This window comes from Dipodomys spectabilis, unplaced genomic scaffold (assembly GCF_019054845.1).
Source record: "Dipodomys spectabilis isolate Male_0828 unplaced genomic scaffold, ASM1905484v1 ptg000042l, whole genome shotgun sequence".
Taxonomy (NCBI): domain Eukaryota; kingdom Metazoa; phylum Chordata; class Mammalia; order Rodentia; family Heteromyidae; genus Dipodomys; species Dipodomys spectabilis.
Genome location: NW_024870719.1, coordinates 10,732,046 through 10,750,118, shown reverse-complemented (window position 1 = coordinate 10,750,118; position 18,073 = coordinate 10,732,046). Strand labels below are relative to the sequence as shown.

The window sequence follows — 18,073 nt, the reverse complement described above, 5'->3', positions numbered from 1 at the left end:
GAATTCTGGGCCTGGGTGCTGTCCCTTATAGCTCTTCAGCTCAAAGCTAGCACTCTACCACTTGAGCCACAGCGCCACTTCCGGCTTTTTCTGCTTATGTGCTGCTGAGGAATCGAACCCATGCATACAAGGCAAGCACTGAGGCACCTTCCTAGCCCCTAAATTTACTTTTTCTAGTTCTAAAGATATTCTTCCAGCTGGGCACCGGTGGCTCACGCCTATATGCCTAGCTATTCAGGAGGCTGAGATCCGCGATTGCAGTTCGCCAGCCCGGGCAGGAAAGTCCATGAGACTCTTATCTCCAATTAACCACAGAAAACCAAAGTAGCACATGGTAGAGTGCTAGCCTTGAGCTGAACAGCTCAGCAACAGTGCCCCAGGCCCAGAGTTCAAGCTCCATGACAAACAAAAACAAAACAAAAGCAAGATATTCTTCCAAAAGAGAATTCTTTTTATAAGCTAAGGAAAAACTGAGAAGGTTCAGTGGGTAAGAAATGAGAAGAGTATGCACTACAGATGTGCCAGTTGCATTTAAGAGGAGAAGAAACTAAGAAAAACAGATTAAAATTACTAGCAAACTTGTATAGGTCTATTGCAGAGTCTGCACTTTCTATCTTCAAGTGTAATTTGAATTCCCTGATAATAAAAACTCTAACACACACAAAAATTATGGTGGGAGGGGAAACAAAGGAGGAGGCTACAATGCTTGATAAGAAATGTACTCATTATCTTGCCCATGTAATTATAACCCCTCTGTACAGTATTTTCACAATAAAAAAAATTATGGTGGGGTTGATATTGAAGAAACAGGGAAAGTGATAAGAGGAGCGAAACTGGAATATATAGTGGAATTATCTATGAAGATGTAATAATGAAATCCCCACATGTGTGACTAACATAACAATCAAGTGTATGTACAGATTTTTTTTATTGTGAAAATACTGTACAGAGGAGTTACAATTACATGGGAAAGATGATGAGTACATTTCTTATCAAGCATTGTTGCCTCCTCCTTTGTTTCCCATTGCTATCCCTTCCCATTTCCTCCCCCCCCCTACAGATTTTTAGAAGGCAATTATAATGTAAAGTAGCCTTGAAGTTGATGTCACTTTGACATGGAGATCATGTAAAAATAAACATACTACTGTTATAATTTGTTCAAAATTCAATTTTGTGTTAATAATCATACAGAGAAGAGCATGCAAAAATCCAGCGCTAAATAGATCAGTCATAGCATTTTTCAAAATGATTACTGAAACTGTGAACCCTATTTCCTGAGAAGCAATGTTATAAAATTAAGACTTCCAGGGCTGGGAAGGTGGCTCAGTGGTAGAGTGCTTGCCTTACATGCCTGAGGCCCTGGGTTTGATTCCTCAGCACCACATAAGTAAAAAGAAAAAAGCCAGAAGTGGTGCTGTGGCTCAAGTGGTAGAGCGCTAGCCTTGATCTGAAGAGCTGAGGGACAGCGCTCAGGCCCAGAGTTCAGGCCCCACGACCGGACCCCCCCCTCAAAAAAAAAAATTAAAGACTTCCAAATTAGTTCACAAACTTCCTCACACAAGATAGACATGACAAACATCCCTATTTCATAAGACTCTGCATAAACTTCCCTATTCCTTTAAAAGTAGTATTTAACTGATAACAGCTAGTAGTTACTGTACATTTTTAAAGGAAATTACTCGTTTTTCAATTTTACATGTCCATGTATATGTAGAAATAGCTCAATCCGTCATCCTTCCATCATTCCATCATTCTACCATCTACCCTCACCAGTTACATCATTTCTGTTTTCACTCAGTTTATATACATTGAGTATTATGACTGTATTTGCCCAGCATTCCTATTTCCACCTGTCTGTTCCTCCAATTAGGCCCCTTCCTTCAAAGTCAAGACATGTTTCAGCTTTCCTGATATTTATTTTGTAAAGCTATCTGCAACTTTTCACCATGGACTCTCATTTCCATTTATACTATACTTCAGTCAGTATGTATGCCTATCTACATGACTGACCCTGCATGCGTTTATATACATGTTCACATTCTTGTTTATTAAAGGCACTGTCATTTGTGATACAAGTGGTCTTCAAACTATGTTGTATGTTAGACTATTAAGGGTGTTTTTGAAAATCTGACAGTTTTCAATCCATACCACTAATTCAAAATATCTGCATGGAAAAGTAAGGGACAACTATACCTAGACTTAAAGGAAAAACAGTGACTAATTCAGTTAACAAATGTATTTTCTTCCCAACATATTTTTGTTAAAAGTTTTTTTTAAGGAACTAAAAATGATTAGTCACAATTGATAAGTAAAAAAATTCTTAATCTGAACTGTATTTGCTATCATTTTTCATATCATTTAAACAATCTTATTTTTTATATATCGTATTTATCAAATAAATTATAAAATACCTGCATTGAAGCTTTGCTCAGAAATATTAAAGTTTTTATTCTTCACAGAAGAAAATCTTGTTGAGCAAGGTTTTGATCCAAATGCTGGAAATATGTCTGATCTACAATGAAATAAAGTAATATAAATAAGCATTCAAGATTTAGAGCAGTTCATCATTAATTTATATATGTCCTATTCTTTTAACTCACTAGACTTTTAGATAATAAAACAGCGAGTATGAAAAATTATGGTTAAAAATAATTTTTATTGGCATTCTCAGTTCATTTTCTGAATTTCCAACCTTTTTTTACTTCCAACCTTTTACATACATTCCTTAATTCTTCATGAAAAGATTGCTATGGAAAAGACTGATTGTACTATATAATGTCTGAATCCACAAAAAGAAAATATAAATGTATATATGTATATGTATATGTGTATATATATATGAGTCCATTCCAAAGCCAAATCAAATTATCACCCAGGTATCTAACATACTATCTCCTACTACAAGGTGCTGCAAATATCATATTCCTACTATTCCTTGCTATACTTTTCTGACACTATAAAGACAAACAGACCTTGTTAAACAACAAAAAACACTTTGTTAAAGAATATTACAACTAGTCTGGGAATGTGGCTTAGTGGTAGAGTGCTTGCCTAGCCTCAGCACCACATACACTTTGGAAGTAGTGCTGTCACTCAAGTAGTAGAGTGCTAGCCTTGAGCAAAACAAAGCTCAGGGACAGTGCCCGGGCGCTGAGTTCAAGCCCCAGGTATGGCAAAAAGAGAAAAGAATACTACAACTGCATATAAAGAAGCTGGTTTAAATTAAGTGGCACAAAATGAGTAAGTCAGCAATAAACATTACAAACAACATATTTTACAAAGAAGTATAATTCTTAGTAATTGGGCAGAAGTGTCTGCCACTAGGTTTAGTAAGAAATGAAGTTTAAATATTTGGAAAAAGTAATTTCTCTAGAATAGACTGCTGGAAATTTGCATTAAAAATTTTTTTTGGAGGGGTCCGGTTGTGGGGCCTGAACTCTGGGCCTGGGTGCTGTCCCTCAGCTCTTCAGCTCAAGGCTAGCATTCTACCACTTGAGCCACAGCGCCACTTCCAGCTTTTTTCTTTTTGCTTATGTGGTGCTGAGGAATTGAACCCAGGGCCTCATGCATGCAAGGTAAGCGCTCTACTACTGAGCCACTTCCCAGCCCTGCATTTTAAAAAAATTTTGATGAAGGAAAAAACTTATCTAAAATGGTGGTTTTCAACAATTTCCCTCCTCAACCCACCTGATAGGAGCCTTGCATCAATCAGGTAGCAGCAGCTAATTTTGGCATGATTTTTAAGGCAGGCAGCAAACTGACTAAACATAATTCTGCTAAAGCATGGAACTTAAAGAGGAAATTCTAAATTTAATATAGGAGATTCAGTCCATAAATGAGGATATGAGCATATTATTTCAGTGAAATAATAGAGGAAATACAGAATCCTAAATGTTACAAGATAAACTTCTCTTACCAAATGTGTTTGAAAATTTTTTAAGGATAGTGCAACTTTAGGACTATACAAGACAAAATTTCACCTTCATTATAGGTCTAAAAGCTAAATACATGTTTTAAGTCTTCATGGGAACAGTTACTTTACCAAAGTCATTTCAAGTTCACTTTGTAAATCTATTCTATTTTTACTTAGTTCATTACAATAGGGATTTCCTCCGAAAATTTTCCAAGTTCAAAGTTGCTGTTTCAGTTAAAAAATATGAAGAAAGCCGGGCGCTGTTGGCTCACACCTGTAATCCTAGCTACTCAGGAGGCTGAGATTTGAGGACTGAGGTTCAAAGCCAACCCAGGCAGTAAAGTCAGAGAGAGTCTTATCTCCAATAATCCACCAGAAAACTGGAAGTGGAGTTGTGGCTCAAGTGGTAGAGCACTAGTCTTGAACTGAAGAGCTGAGGGACAGCGCCCGGTCCAGAGTTCAAGCCCAAAGACCAACGAAAACAACAATAATCTCACTCTCTCTCTGTTTTATATATATATATATATACACATATATATACATATATATACACATATATACACACACATATATACATACATACACATATATATGAAGGAGAAGATTATGGAACAAACATCTAAGAATGGCACAAAAACTGCAGTTTAATTCTAGGACTTGCTAAAATAAAATGCCTCCTCAGAGGATCTCTGACTAAATTTGTCAGAGGTACTAATTCACTAAAGTGAGAGTAATTTTAATTTAGTTTTTAAGTATTTACTAATAGCAGTATATAAACAAGGTTCAAGAAGAAATGAAAGGAAAATAAAATCAAAAGAATATCACCAAATATTAGAAATAATGGGAAACAACCATAACTGATAAAAAGTACAAAATTATACAATTTTGGAAAACTTTAGTAATTATATCTGTCTATACCATAACACCTCTACTCCTGGATATTTGTCCAATATAAAGAGAAAATAGATTTCCTCAATCATATATCAGGATAACAAAGATGACCAGAATCAGATTAGGATCAACTTTTAAGACTGAGAGGTTGTAAAGGCAAACTGAAAAAGTTGACTTGTTACACTTAAAAAAATAATTCTATTGATATTGGGGAGCCAGGGCTCTATTTCCAGTGCTATTATAGGCAAGAAAGAGCTAGGATATGGAGTCCTGAGTTTCTGTATGATAATGAAAATAACATGATGTAAGATACAGTGGGATAACAGCGAGGTAAACATCCATCAACTAGAGGTAATTGGAGCTGTTCAGCTGTTCTAGGTTGCAGTTGGAGTTCTGTTCTCTCCAAATCCAAACTGAGGCTAAGCAAGGTAATCTGGATAACCTTCCCCACTGTCTCTTTTGTTTGTTTTTGCCAGTCCTGTGGTTTGAACACAGGGTCTGGGACACTGTCTCTGAGCTTCTTTTGCTCACGGCTAGTGCTCTACCACTTGAGCCACAGCACCACTTCCGATTTTTATGTTTATGTGGTACTGAGAAATTGAACCCAGACTTCATGCATGCTAGGCAAGCACACAACCATTAAGCTACATTCTCAATCCTTTAACATTTTAAACACTAGAAATGATTTTAAATCTTTTCCAAATATGTTATAGAGGTCTAGATCAAAATTTTTGTTAACATGGCAAAAAAATTAAATACATTGTTCTCTTCCCCTGGGGAGTTGTCGACAGGGAAGAAGTCAACGATTCTTGGCTGTAAACTCCACTTTCGCTGTAAGAGCTGATGTTTGGAGAGGAAGATCGAGATGGAGAGTCCAAGGTCAAGTCAAGTTTCATTGCAGAATCAGGACTTTCAATATCAGAAGTACTGCCACTCAGTTTTGCTCTTTTCTTAGCAGCACTATTACGAAGAGATCTAAGAGAGCTCTGCATCTAAGAGACAAAACACTCATGAGATAATATATTTACAGTAGCAAAAGTTATACTTAGATTTTAAACTCTATTAACTGTCGAGCTAGCTACTCCTCAGTATATATTTGTATGTATGTATACATGGTATAACAGTACAGATATTATTGTGGGTATCAATAAACTACTAGGTTATAACTCCTTGTGAGGAACATTCTGCTACTGTGTATTAAATACCATGTATTAAACACAGGACACAATGACTGAACATATTAATTTATCTAATCACTGAATCATTAAATCAGAAAGTAGCTATATCAGAGTATAAAGTCAGACAGGGAACTGTTAATCTTAGCTGACTGGTGTGATTATGAAACTATAGGTCTTCTAGGAGAAGATTAACAAAATCAGTAGCTTTCTAAAGTGTTATGCTGACTTACATTCAGCTTGCAAGTGTTTAGAGTAACAGATCAAGGTATATAACTTCAGAAGCCAAGTATTTTTAGAAATGCACAGTAGAAATTATTGCCAATTTAATATATTGAGTTTTGTTCACATTAAATACAGAATCATAAACAATTTTAATGTTTCAATTCATAAGGTTAAGCATTCAGTGAAAATAATGTCTTCAATTAATAAAAACTGTTTTTTAAGTTTTTAAGTCCTCATACTTCAAAGGTAAATTCAATATACCCTTAATGGAAGTATGGTAGTGGAGTATAGAGAAAATCATAGGAACATGGAATTCAGTGAGTTGGGTTTGAATCCTAGCCCTATCACTCACTTTTCAATCCTTAGCAAGGTTGAGTCACTTACATAAACACACATAAATTCAAGCATAAAAAATAAGATATTGTTGTCAGGTGCCAGTGGCTCAGACCTGTAATCCTAGCTACTCAGAAGGCTGAGATCTAAGGATTGCAGTTCAAAACCAGCCCAGGCAGGAAAGTCTGTGAGACTCTTATCTCCAGAAAACCAGAAGTGGAGCTTTGGCTCAAGTGGTAGAGCACTTGCCTTGAGCTCTGGGACAGTCCCAGGTTCAAGCTTCACAACTGACCCCCCCCACCAAAAAAAAGATATTGCTTTATTTAACTCAGGAAGCTAGTGTGAAGATTAAATGAACTAATGAAAATGAAACAAACATTATCAAGTACCAAGAAAATTTCAATGTAAAAGAGAACTGAAAAAACTTGGATTAATACACTTTCTTTTATGGCAAAAGACAAATATGGTCCATACAATGTATATGACTTTCTTAAAATTAACTCACATCAAAGAGGCTTAACAGGAAGTGGCGCTGTCAAGTGGTAGAGCGCTGGCCTTGAGCTGAAGAGCTGAGGGACAGTGCCCAGGCCCAGAGTTCAAGCCCCACGACAAACCCCCCCCCCCCCAAAAAAAAATCACGTCTTTTGGGGCTGGGAAGGTGGCTCAGTGGTAGAGTGCTTGCCTTGCATGCCTGAGGCCCTGGGTTCCATTCCTCAGCACCACATAAGCAAAAAAAAAAAAAAAAAAAAAAAAAAAAGCCAGAAGTGGCGCTGTGGCTCAAGTGCTAGAGCGCTAGCCTTGAGCTGAAGAGCTGAGGGACAGTGCCCAGGCCTAGAGTTCAGGCCCCATGACCAGACCCCCCCCCCAAAAAAAAGAGGCTTAACAGTGACCTCTAAACAAGTAAAAAATATCATATTTGCAACTAGAAGGCAAGATAGGCCATTTGAAACAATCATACAGGATGATTCAACAGTTGAACCATTTTCCTATTAAAAGTTTACAAGGATGAATATCTAAAAATAATAAATTCTTTTTTTTTTTTTTTTGGGTCAGTCATGGGGCCTGAGCTCTGAGCCTGGGCGCTGTCCCTCAGCTCTTCAGCTCAAGACTAGCGCTCTACCTCTTGAGCCACAACACCAATTCCAGCTTTTTTCTTTTTGCTTATGTGGTGCTGAGGAATCGAACCCAGGGCCTCATGCATGCAAGGCAAGAGCTCTACCACTGAGCCACCTTCCCAGCCCAAATAATAAATTCTTAAGTGTTTAATACTAATTATAAAAAATTCACCTTTCAATTATCTACTAAAAGAAAAAGAACTAGTATTAAGTTATATAAAAATAATTCAAAAATGTATAAATTCAAGTAAAATATATCAGTCACACAGAAAAATGATATTCCTCTGTTTCTTCCCTTTAAATAAATCTTCCTAACCTCACAGAATACCATGTGTTGTGAGGGAGGGAAAAACAAGATTATGGATTTTATAAACAATTACAAGTTGGAAAGAATAATCATTAAATTTCATGTTTCACAAGTTAACTATGTATTACTTAATATCAAAGATACTTTTTTTTTTTTTTGGGGGTCCGGTTGTGGGGCCTGAACTCTGGTCCTGGGCGCTGTCCCTCAGCTCTTCAGCTCAAGGCTAGCGTTCTACCACTTGAGCCACAGCACCACTTCTGGCTTTTTTCTTTTTGCTTATGGGGTGCTGAGGAATGGAACCCAGGGCCTCATGCATGCAAGGCAAGCTCTACCACTGAGCCACCTTCCCAGCCCCCAAAGATACTTTTGAAGTGGGTACGCATTACAATTAACTTTGTATCATTGAACAACTATAAGTATGTAATGTTTACATCTTAGAAACAGGCTTGAGACCATAAAACATCTTAACTGTTTACAAATTTATGTAACTTTTGACATGTAAAATGATTAAGTGGAAGCACCTATCAAAGTAGTACTCTGGATCCAAAGAAAGACAACTACATTCCTTTTCTGACATATGTCTAGAAGCATTAAATATCAACACTGTGATAACATAGAGTGATCTAGTATTTAAATATGTGTACATTATTTTAATTTAGTAAAAAAAGAACTACACATATGAACAAAGTTCAGACTCAAGAATGTTTACTGCAGCCAAAATCAAAACCAATTGTTGTTACTATAAATAAATTATATAAAAACAATATACTAATATAAAAATGACAGACATAAAACATAAATGAATCTGAAGACCAGTTGCCTCTGGTAAAGCTCAGAAAGAAACTGGACTGAGGAAGAAACTATGTAAAACTTTATCTTAAAAATAAGAAATAAACATGACAAATTCTTCATTGAGTGTAATTAGTGCATTGATATATTGCTATATTATTATTCATATTTTTTAACTTAAAAAGGAAAGATACATGCAATTCTGGAAGGAAATTCAGTCTGTTACAGTAAATTATTCTAGGTAGTAAGATCTGATGTGATTAATTTTCCTTTCTGATAATTCACTGAATTTTCACATTTTCTATAATGAACATGAAATATTTTATAAATGAGAAAAAATGTTATGGGACACTTTCCTTAAGTAGCAACTATATTACAAAAATTATGTTTTTAAATTATTAAAATGATATATAGTTCTAACCTCTGCTTGATCGAAATCGTTATCTCTGAAATTTAATTCTGAAAGGTCAATTATAAAATTATCTTTTTCACTCTTCCAAATATCATCAGGCTCTTTCTTTTTTTGTCCCACTGTGCTTAAGTCAGCTTTATCAGGCAAAAGGCTGATTCCCCTTGGTATGGGAGGGACAGGCTTTGTCCCATTGAGGCCTCTTCGGGAAGATGGTGATCTCACCAAGGCAGGTGTAAGTTGAACTGGAGAAGGCTTTTCTTGATAATTTTCTCCTGAGCAAAAAATACAGGTTATTTTTTCCATAAAGTGTTTAGAATACAGTATTTTCAAGGCACATTCCATTTTATTAAAAATACTATTTAAAATGAGATAAAAGTATCAACATCATTTAATGAATATAACAAAAATAAACATGAAATTCTTTCACAATGCAAAAAACTATTATATACCAGGTTACACTGTAACCTATCATCATACATATCACCATGAACAATGTTTGTTATGATAAAAGTCCAAAATAAACATGAAGGGCTACTCTTCTGGTTTAATTACAAAAGTAATATCTCAATAACTAATATATGTGATGCAATAATAATGGTCACTTGGGAAAGCAAGTCTCTACTTGAATGTTATTGTATTTTATTTTATTTATTTATGTTTTATAGTGCTGGGTAGCAAACTGAGAGCCTTATGCCTACTAGACAAGCCCTTTCCCACTGTGCCACAACCCTAGACCAAACAAAGTCTTAGCTCCTAATAAAGTATTTGATCCTATATGAAAGGTAAAAAAAAAATTAATAGGAGGCTGGGAAGGTGGCTCAGTGGTAAAGCGCTTGCCTTGCATGCATGAGGCCCTGGGTTTGATTCCTCAGCACCACATAAGCAAAAAGAAAAAAGCCAGAAGTGGTACTGTGGCTCAAGTGGTAGAGCGCTAGCCTTGAGCTGAATTGCTGAGGGACAGCGCCCAGGCCTAGAGTTCAGGCCCCACGACCGGACCCCCCTAAAAAAAATTAATAGAAGGAAATGAAAGTTCAATGTTAAGAGAAAGTGAAAGAATAAGAAATTGGCAGCCAGTGGCTCACATCTGTAATCTTAGCTTTTTAGAGGCTGAGATCTGAGGATTGAGGTTCAAAGGCAGCCTGGGCAGGAAAGTCCATGAGACTCTTATCTCCAGTTAACTACCAGAAATTGGAAGTGGTGCTGTGGTACAAAGTAGTAGGGCTGTAGCCTTGAGCAAAAGAGCTCAAGGACAGCACCCAGGCCCTGAGTTCAAGCCCCACAACTGAAGAAAAGAAAAGAAAAATAGGCAGTCAGCTGAGTTTGTTTCACCCCACAGTAACGCTGTGGGGTGAAACATTTTACCTCAGTGGCCAGGGACAGAAAAACTGTAAGATATGGATGATTCCTTTAACAGACTTTTCTTTCAAAAACTGGATTTGTTCTGAATGAACTCATACTCTAATTACATGGCTTTGAGATGGAATATTATAAAGAATATTTTAGTTTGTAATAAATAATAACCCTTCAAAATATAGTTAACATATAATAAATATTTAATGAGACAGGCATTAAATATAGTAAATAATAAAAATATAAATGATATTTTATATCTGTTTGCAGGCTCTTAGATAATAAGTGCAATATTAAAGCTTTATTACTTCTTTTTTTTTAAGAAGCTTTTGAAGTGTCAATATAAAAAAAACCACATGACCATTTTGGCCAGATTTTATATTACACTATTTTATATATATATTATTAAATAGCTTCCTAAGCTGGACACCAGTAGCTCACTCTACTACACTATTAAATAGATTCCTAAGCCAGGCGCCGGTAGCTCATGCCTGTAATCCTAGCTACTCAGGAGGCTGAAATCTGAGGATAGAGGTTCAAATCCAGGGAAGTCAGTGAAACTCTTATCTCCAATTAACTGCCAGAAAATCAGAAGTGGCTCTTTGGCTCTGAAGAGCTCAGGGACAGCGCCCAAGCCCAGAGTTCAAGCCTTATCACTGACCAAAAAAAAAAAAAAGTTTCCTAAATATTTACTAAGTCAAAGAAATAAAACATAATTCATCAGGTTTTTTAAAAAAAATCTAACACCTTTATATATTTAGTGTAGAATACTAATCAAAAATGCAAATAAGTTTAAACAAAATACTGGTTTTTACCATCATTTCTACCTGTAGGTTCAGATGAGTTGGGGCTGACAAGTTTTTTCTGTGGACTTGGCTTTGATGGTCCTTCAAAACTTTTAAGAGGCCAGGAATTTGAGATACTAATGGAATTATCTTGAGACTTCTTTGGAGATACATTAAGTGGAGATGTGTGCTTTGGACTAGCTCGAGGTGATGAGAGAGGATAGTATGGAAGAATAAAGGCTCCTGGATTTGGATTTGAGCCAGAGAATAATGAGGTATGTTCTACTTGATTACCAAATGTTGGCTGTGTCTTACTACTGAAATTTAGGCTAGAATATCCTGCAATAAAACAAAAGAGAAAATATTTATATATATATATACATATTCTCAGAGCTTACAGTTAATTTTCTTTTCACATTCATATTTTCTTCCCATATCCCATATTTTTGTATGGTATTAGGTAAAGATCTAATTAAGTTTATATTTAACCCTTTGTATCTTCTAATATAAAACTTTCTTAACCTATTGAAATTTTCCACTACATTTATAGATTACTTTTGCAAGTTACATACACAAATATGTCACCCACACATACACACAAATGCATGCCACACACATATGTACATACACACACATATCCAATACCCCAGAAAAGTTGTCTTCTCAGTAAATTATTCTCTCATAATAAATATAATCTGCAGTACTAAAAATGTTTTTAGTTTTACTGTACATATTTCTCTTAAAAATTTTATTTATGGGGCTGGGAAGATGGCTCAGTGGTAGAGCGCTTGCCTTGCATGCATGAGGCCCTGGGTTCGATTCCTCAGCACCACATAAGCAGAAAAATAAAAAGCCAGTAGTGGTGCTGTGGCTCAAATGGTAGAGTGCTAGCCTTGAGCTGAAGAGCTGAGGGACAGCACCCAGGTCCAGGGTTCAGTCCCCACGACCGGACCCCCTCCCCCCCCCCGCAAAAAAAAATTATTTATATCTACTTTTCTTTGAGAATTTGCCTATATGTTTCCCATGTTTTACTTTCTCCTAATCTGTTTCATTCGTGGCAATGGTGACCTCAAACCTGAACTCTCATGTCTCAATCTCTTGTGTATTAGGATTATGGTCATGCACTAGCATCACATTATTAATAATATGACAAATACCACTTTTTTGTGATAAACAGAATTATATAAAATAACATACAAGCTAGTGTTGGAAATCATACATATTATAAAAATAATGTTTCCAAATAAATTTGGGACTTATACCTTTATCTTGAGGACTGTTATTTGTCCCTAAGAACTGTAAGTCAGAATCCACACTGCCAGTTTTACCACATATCTGTGAAAATCCAAACTGCCCACATTTCCCAGTATGATTGGCCTGATGAGTTCCAGTAGCACCTTCTGAAGGAGGGAGAGGGAGAAAAACATAAAATAATCTTTTATTTCCCAAGAATACCTTATTTAACAGATATAAGTACAGTGAGTCAGGCAGGCAGAAAAAAGATAAAGCTTTGGTACTGACAAACCTGATTGTGTAGGAGTTAATGTTAAGAAACACAGACTAGTAAAGGGCAAGAAAGAATAGGTATAGGTATATTGAATAATATATACTACAGCAGTGTCTTCCTTCATTCTCTTTCTCACTATATTTCTTCTCACTATATCTTTCTTCCATATTATAGTACATATACCACCCTAAAAAGTTTTACTAAAGAACTCTTCTCTTTTCAAACACACTACACAACATTCCTGTAGTTTTCTCTCTTTCCCTTTCTCCCTTACTGACTTCATTCCTCCCTCCCTGTCTCTCTCCTCCTCCCTCTCGTTGAGATAGGGGCTTGCTATGTAGCACACACTGGCCTCAGTCTCATCATCATCCTGCCTCAACTTCCCAAATCCTGAAATTATAGGCATGTACTACCATACCTGGACATTCATGTAGTTTCTAAACTTATCTAGGCATTCCTCAAATCCCTTTCCTCCCCCATGACTAACCTGGATAGATAAAGAAGGTTTTTTTTTTTAAAGCTTATAATGATGTCACTAATGTTCAGTTTGTTCAACTAAAAAATAAGGAAGTACTTTGTAATTCTAAAATTTTATGACTTATTCTCTCACTATGATTTCAATACCTTTAATCTTGAATGTTCAGCATATCTTGTAGATTAATTCTCACATTCACACTTTTGGTCCTACTTCTTTCCTGCTCATGATATTTCCTTCTGCCTCACTACAAGCCACAAAACCTCTATTTTCTTTAAAGTCTAGTTCAAGCTAACCTCTTCCTTTCTTGAGTTCTTATGATATTTATAAAACAATCTAGGGGGGCTGGGAAGGTAGCTCAGTGGTAGAGCGCTTGCCTTGCATGCCTGAGGCCCTGGGTTCGATTCCTCAGCACCACATAAGCAAAAAGAAAAAAGCCGGAAGTGGTGCTGTGGCTCAAGTGGTAGAGCGCTAGCCTTGAGCTGAAGAGCTGAGGGACAGCGCCCAGGTCCAGAGTACAGGCCCCACGACCGGACCCAAAAAAAGAAAAAAAAGAACAATCTAGGGACTGGGAAAATGGCTCAGTGGTAAACTGCCTGCCTCGCATGCATGAGCCCTGGGTTTGAATCCTCAGCACCATATAGACAGATAAAGCCGCAAGTGGTGCTGTGGCTCCCGTGATAAGAGCACTAGTCTTGAGCTGAAGAGCTGAGGGACAACACCCAGGCCCAGAGTTCAAGCCCCATGATCGACTAAAAAAAAAAAAAAAAAATCTAACATCAAGTTATACATTACCCCTTATTCTGTAGTTGTTTAAAATCTGTACAATAAGTAACACGTTTTGCAATGGCAGAGGAACTATGACACTTATAAAAATCTAAAACAATGGCATGAAAATAATACTGTACTTCTTTTCTCTATCAAATAAACTAATCAATACATGTTCAAAATATGATGGAACTTTACTGCATAAATGTCTATAAATTCTCCTAGAGGAATGATTTGTTGAATAGTAAAAAAAAATCCAATACCTGCTAGCATTTGACTATTCAGTAAATGTTAAAATGTGCAAGATACTTCATCTTCATGTTCTAAAACACTTTCTGTTCCCACTGGCATCATTTCCCCAACATATTATTTTACTCTCTTTCTCTTAATAGAAAAAAGAATACAAACACAAACCTAGAGATGTACATAGGCAAAGTATAGGAGCTGATTAACTTAACATCATTTTTCTATACTTCTGGATATTAAGATCTTTTAAAATTATTTTTTTGGCAGATTAGGGAGGTCTGGCACTTGTAAGCAACCATTTTAACCACATCTCCAGTTCTGAATGTTCAGTATTGAAATCCTTCTCTATTCTTCCTTTTCTTATTTTGTAAAAATTCATATGCATGACAATTTTTTTTTCCTGCATTTTTGGAATGTAAACTCAGGGCCTCACACTTACTAGGTAAGCCTTTTTTTTTTTCTCTCAAGGCTAGTGCTCTACTACTTGAGCCACAATGCCATTTCTGGCTTTCACTGTTTTTGTGGTGCTGAGGAATTGAACCTAGGGCTTCATGCATGCAAGCACTCTGCCACCAAGCAACATTCTCAGTCCCTGCTATGTTTTTTATTATGGAAAAAAGAAGCTACTGACCTAGGGAAAAGAATAATCTTGAAGATACCCTGATTTAATATGACTGATGAAGATCATCTTCTTCCTTCTTTCCTCCTCCTCCTCCTTCCTTTTTTTTTTTTTTTTTTTTGTCGGTCATGGGGCTTGAACTCTGGGCCTGGGTACTGTCCCTCAGCTATTCAGCTCAAGGCTAGCACTCTACCACTTGAGCCACAGCACCACTTCCAGCTTTTTCTGTTTAGGTGGTGCTGAGGAATCGAACCCAGGGCCTTATGCATGCAAGGCAAGCACTCTACCACTGAGCCACATTCCTTGCCCCGGTACTATTATTTCTTTAATGTCTTTTTAAACTGATATGGTCTAGGGCAATGTCCTCTGAACTACCATAATATTTACTTTGTGTAACACATATGCAATTGAACATCTTTCCAGTTGCTCTGAAAAATTATTTTTCTCTCCCTAGTCTACCAGCAAATGATATTAATTCTACTTCTAACATACAATCAGAATACAAGCACTTCTCAACTACATTTCACTGCATTTGTTTTGATTAAAGCCTTCAGGTTTGAGACAAAGACTCCTAATCTGTTCTTCCTGTTTTGGCCCTTGTCTTCCTTTCACTTATTTTAAATATAGCATCCAAAATGAACCTAGAAAACATAAGGCAGTGCTAGCACTTTTTCTCTTTAACTGCTTCTCACTCCGTATAAAATCTAGTTCATTCAATAGCCTAATGGCCCTTATAACAGTCCTCATTATCTTTGTAATTTTTGAATTCTCTTCCTCTTCATGGCCTCTTAATGTCTCTAAAACACGCCTTCTATACTTGTAAGTTATTTTGCTCTAACTACCCCCTTTTTGCTTTTCTCAACTTTAGTAATTAGTAGTTTGCTTCAAATACTCCCTTCTGAATATGGCTACCTTTCATTGTATTATTTATTTTATTTTTTTGTATGCTAGTATTGGGGCTTGAGTTTGGCCTCTTGCTCTAGCTCACAGCTGTCACTCTATCACTTGGGCCATGCCTCTAGTTCCCAGTGCATGAATTAAAATAATTTCCATTGTATAACTTAAAATCATTCCTTATCCATATTTCTCTTCGCTGTCTTATTTTTATCTAGCATCTTATTTAGCATCTATCATCATCTATCATGGCTTGCCTATTTGCTTTCCTCCCCAAATAAATTGCAAGCTTTCTAGGCAAAAAATTGTCCCATTTACTGAACAGTCAAATGCTAGCAGGTATTAGAATTTTTTTACTACTCATATTTTCTGCTATATCCTCAGAATTTAGAGAAGTACTGACACATAGAGTATTCAAAACTATGAGCAGTTTAGGGCTGGGAAGGTGGCTCAGTGGTAGAGCGCTTGCCTTGCATGCCTGAAGCCCTGGGTTCGATTCCTCAGCACCACATAAGCAGGGGGGAAAAAAAGCCGGAAGTGGCGCTGTGGCTCAAGTGGTAGAGCACTAGCCTTGAGCTGAAGAGCTGAGGGACAGCGCCCAGGCCCAGAGTTCAGGCCCCACGACCGGACCCAAAAAAAAAAAAAAAGAGCAGTTTATTAGGTGAATATATCCCAAGATTGTTTCTTAAAAGGTTTCAATGAAAAAAGAGCGTGTAGTGTTTTTCAGGTTTCAAATACTATTATACTTCAACTGCTTACTAGATTAAAGTTCTATTAACCCTTGAAAGAACAATGAACTTCATAGAAGTTCATATTCATCATCCTCAATTTTTACTTACCAACAGCACATATAGCAAGGGAATCTGGATTACAATCTCGATTACTCTGAAATAAATTTCTTGATACTCTTTTTCTACTGAAACATACGTCATCATTGACTGGCATTTCTTGAGAAAACTTTACTTTTGGAGATTGAATGTGATCATAGGCTGAAAACTGTGAGAACAAAAGAATGTTAGCAAATGTGAGTTGTCTACTCAGAAATATGACAAAGTAATTTAGATCAAATTATGAAACTCAAATTAGAAGAAAACTTTCATCAAATAAACCATAATTCACAATATTCACATGTAATATACTAACAGTAGTTTTCATTCCAAGATAATGCTATTTTTTTCCTCTTTCTTCTATGCCTCGTCTTTACGTTCCACCATCATATTATCTGGTAATTTCAAAGAGAAATCAAATGACAAAAAAGGTGAAATGACAACTTAAGCTGAAATGTCTTACTTAGAAAAATAACCCTCTAAACTAGATTGAAGATCAATTAAGAAGCAAGTATCCCTCTCTAGGATTCTTTCTGAGGCAGATTTACTATCCATATTCTGCAGCCCAAATATAAATATAAATGGCCTGGTAACTTATGTTCCCATAAGAGATTTTCTCATAATAGGTCTCTTAGTTAACTAAATCAATTACATAGAGGCTAGAGGTATAGCAGTGTTAGCATATGTGAGGCTGTGGTTCAATCCCCAGTACCAAACAAACAGTGCCTAATAAGAATTAAATTCTCTCCACTGATTTCATAGTTATATACATTACCCTCAACTTCTTTTTGAAATACTATACATAATTGTAATTCAACTTTTATAATGGTCTTAAAGGGATTATAATAGTCTTATAATAATCTTAAAAAGGGATTCTTACAATGCCACAAATTTTATAATGCTTGAGACATCATTTTATAATTTCAGGCCCTTTGTAAATTTTAAAAATTTCAGATTATACAAAATTGAATTAATAAACTCCTTATATCCTGAATAATCCATAATAAGTTAAAATACAGTGAACACCAAGTATATTTTAATAACTTAATAATTTAACCTTGCCTCTTATACTTGTATAAAACAGCCACCAAATGAACATGTTAAAGAATATATAAATACCTTTGGATGATGCTAATACATATGCTTGTTTTTGCTATTTCAGTAATTATAAAAAGGACAAATCCTTTTCATAAATTTTATATAATTCCACAAAATGGATATTCATAGATAAAATATACTTTTGGTTTTCTCTGTGTCTTAGAGGAAACAAAGGTTAAGAGGAAACAATTGACAATTCTTTGTCAACTAAATTTTTTTTAAGAGTTTCATATCCATGTTGAATGTGGAATGATCCAAAACTGATGTTGCCATGGGTGAAGAATTCTGCACAATTGAAGTATGTTCTCTTTAACTATGACTGATAGAACTTCAAAGCGATATCT

General features: G+C 36.0%; 1 protein-coding gene across 3 annotated transcripts in view; it reads right to left on the bottom strand.

Annotated features, from left to right (window-relative positions):
• The window catches only part of Togaram1 (TOG array regulator of axonemal microtubules 1), a 59,395-nt gene that overhangs the window by 31,536 nt on the left and 9,786 nt on the right, over window positions 1–18,073 (bottom strand). For all 3 annotated transcript variants that reach the window (XM_042677934.1, XM_042677935.1, XM_042677936.1), the window contains exons 2-7: window positions 16,644–16,800; window positions 12,558–12,695; window positions 11,338–11,634; window positions 9,170–9,432; window positions 5,564–5,796; window positions 2,412–2,512 (exon numbers count right to left, since the gene is read on the bottom strand). In XM_042677934.1, coding sequence (XP_042533868.1) covers window positions 2,412–2,512; window positions 5,564–5,796; window positions 9,170–9,432; window positions 11,338–11,634; window positions 12,558–12,695; window positions 16,644–16,800 — 1,189 coding nt within the window. The remainder of the gene's footprint in view (window positions 1–2,411; window positions 2,513–5,563; window positions 5,797–9,169; window positions 9,433–11,337; window positions 11,635–12,557; window positions 12,696–16,643; window positions 16,801–18,073) is intronic.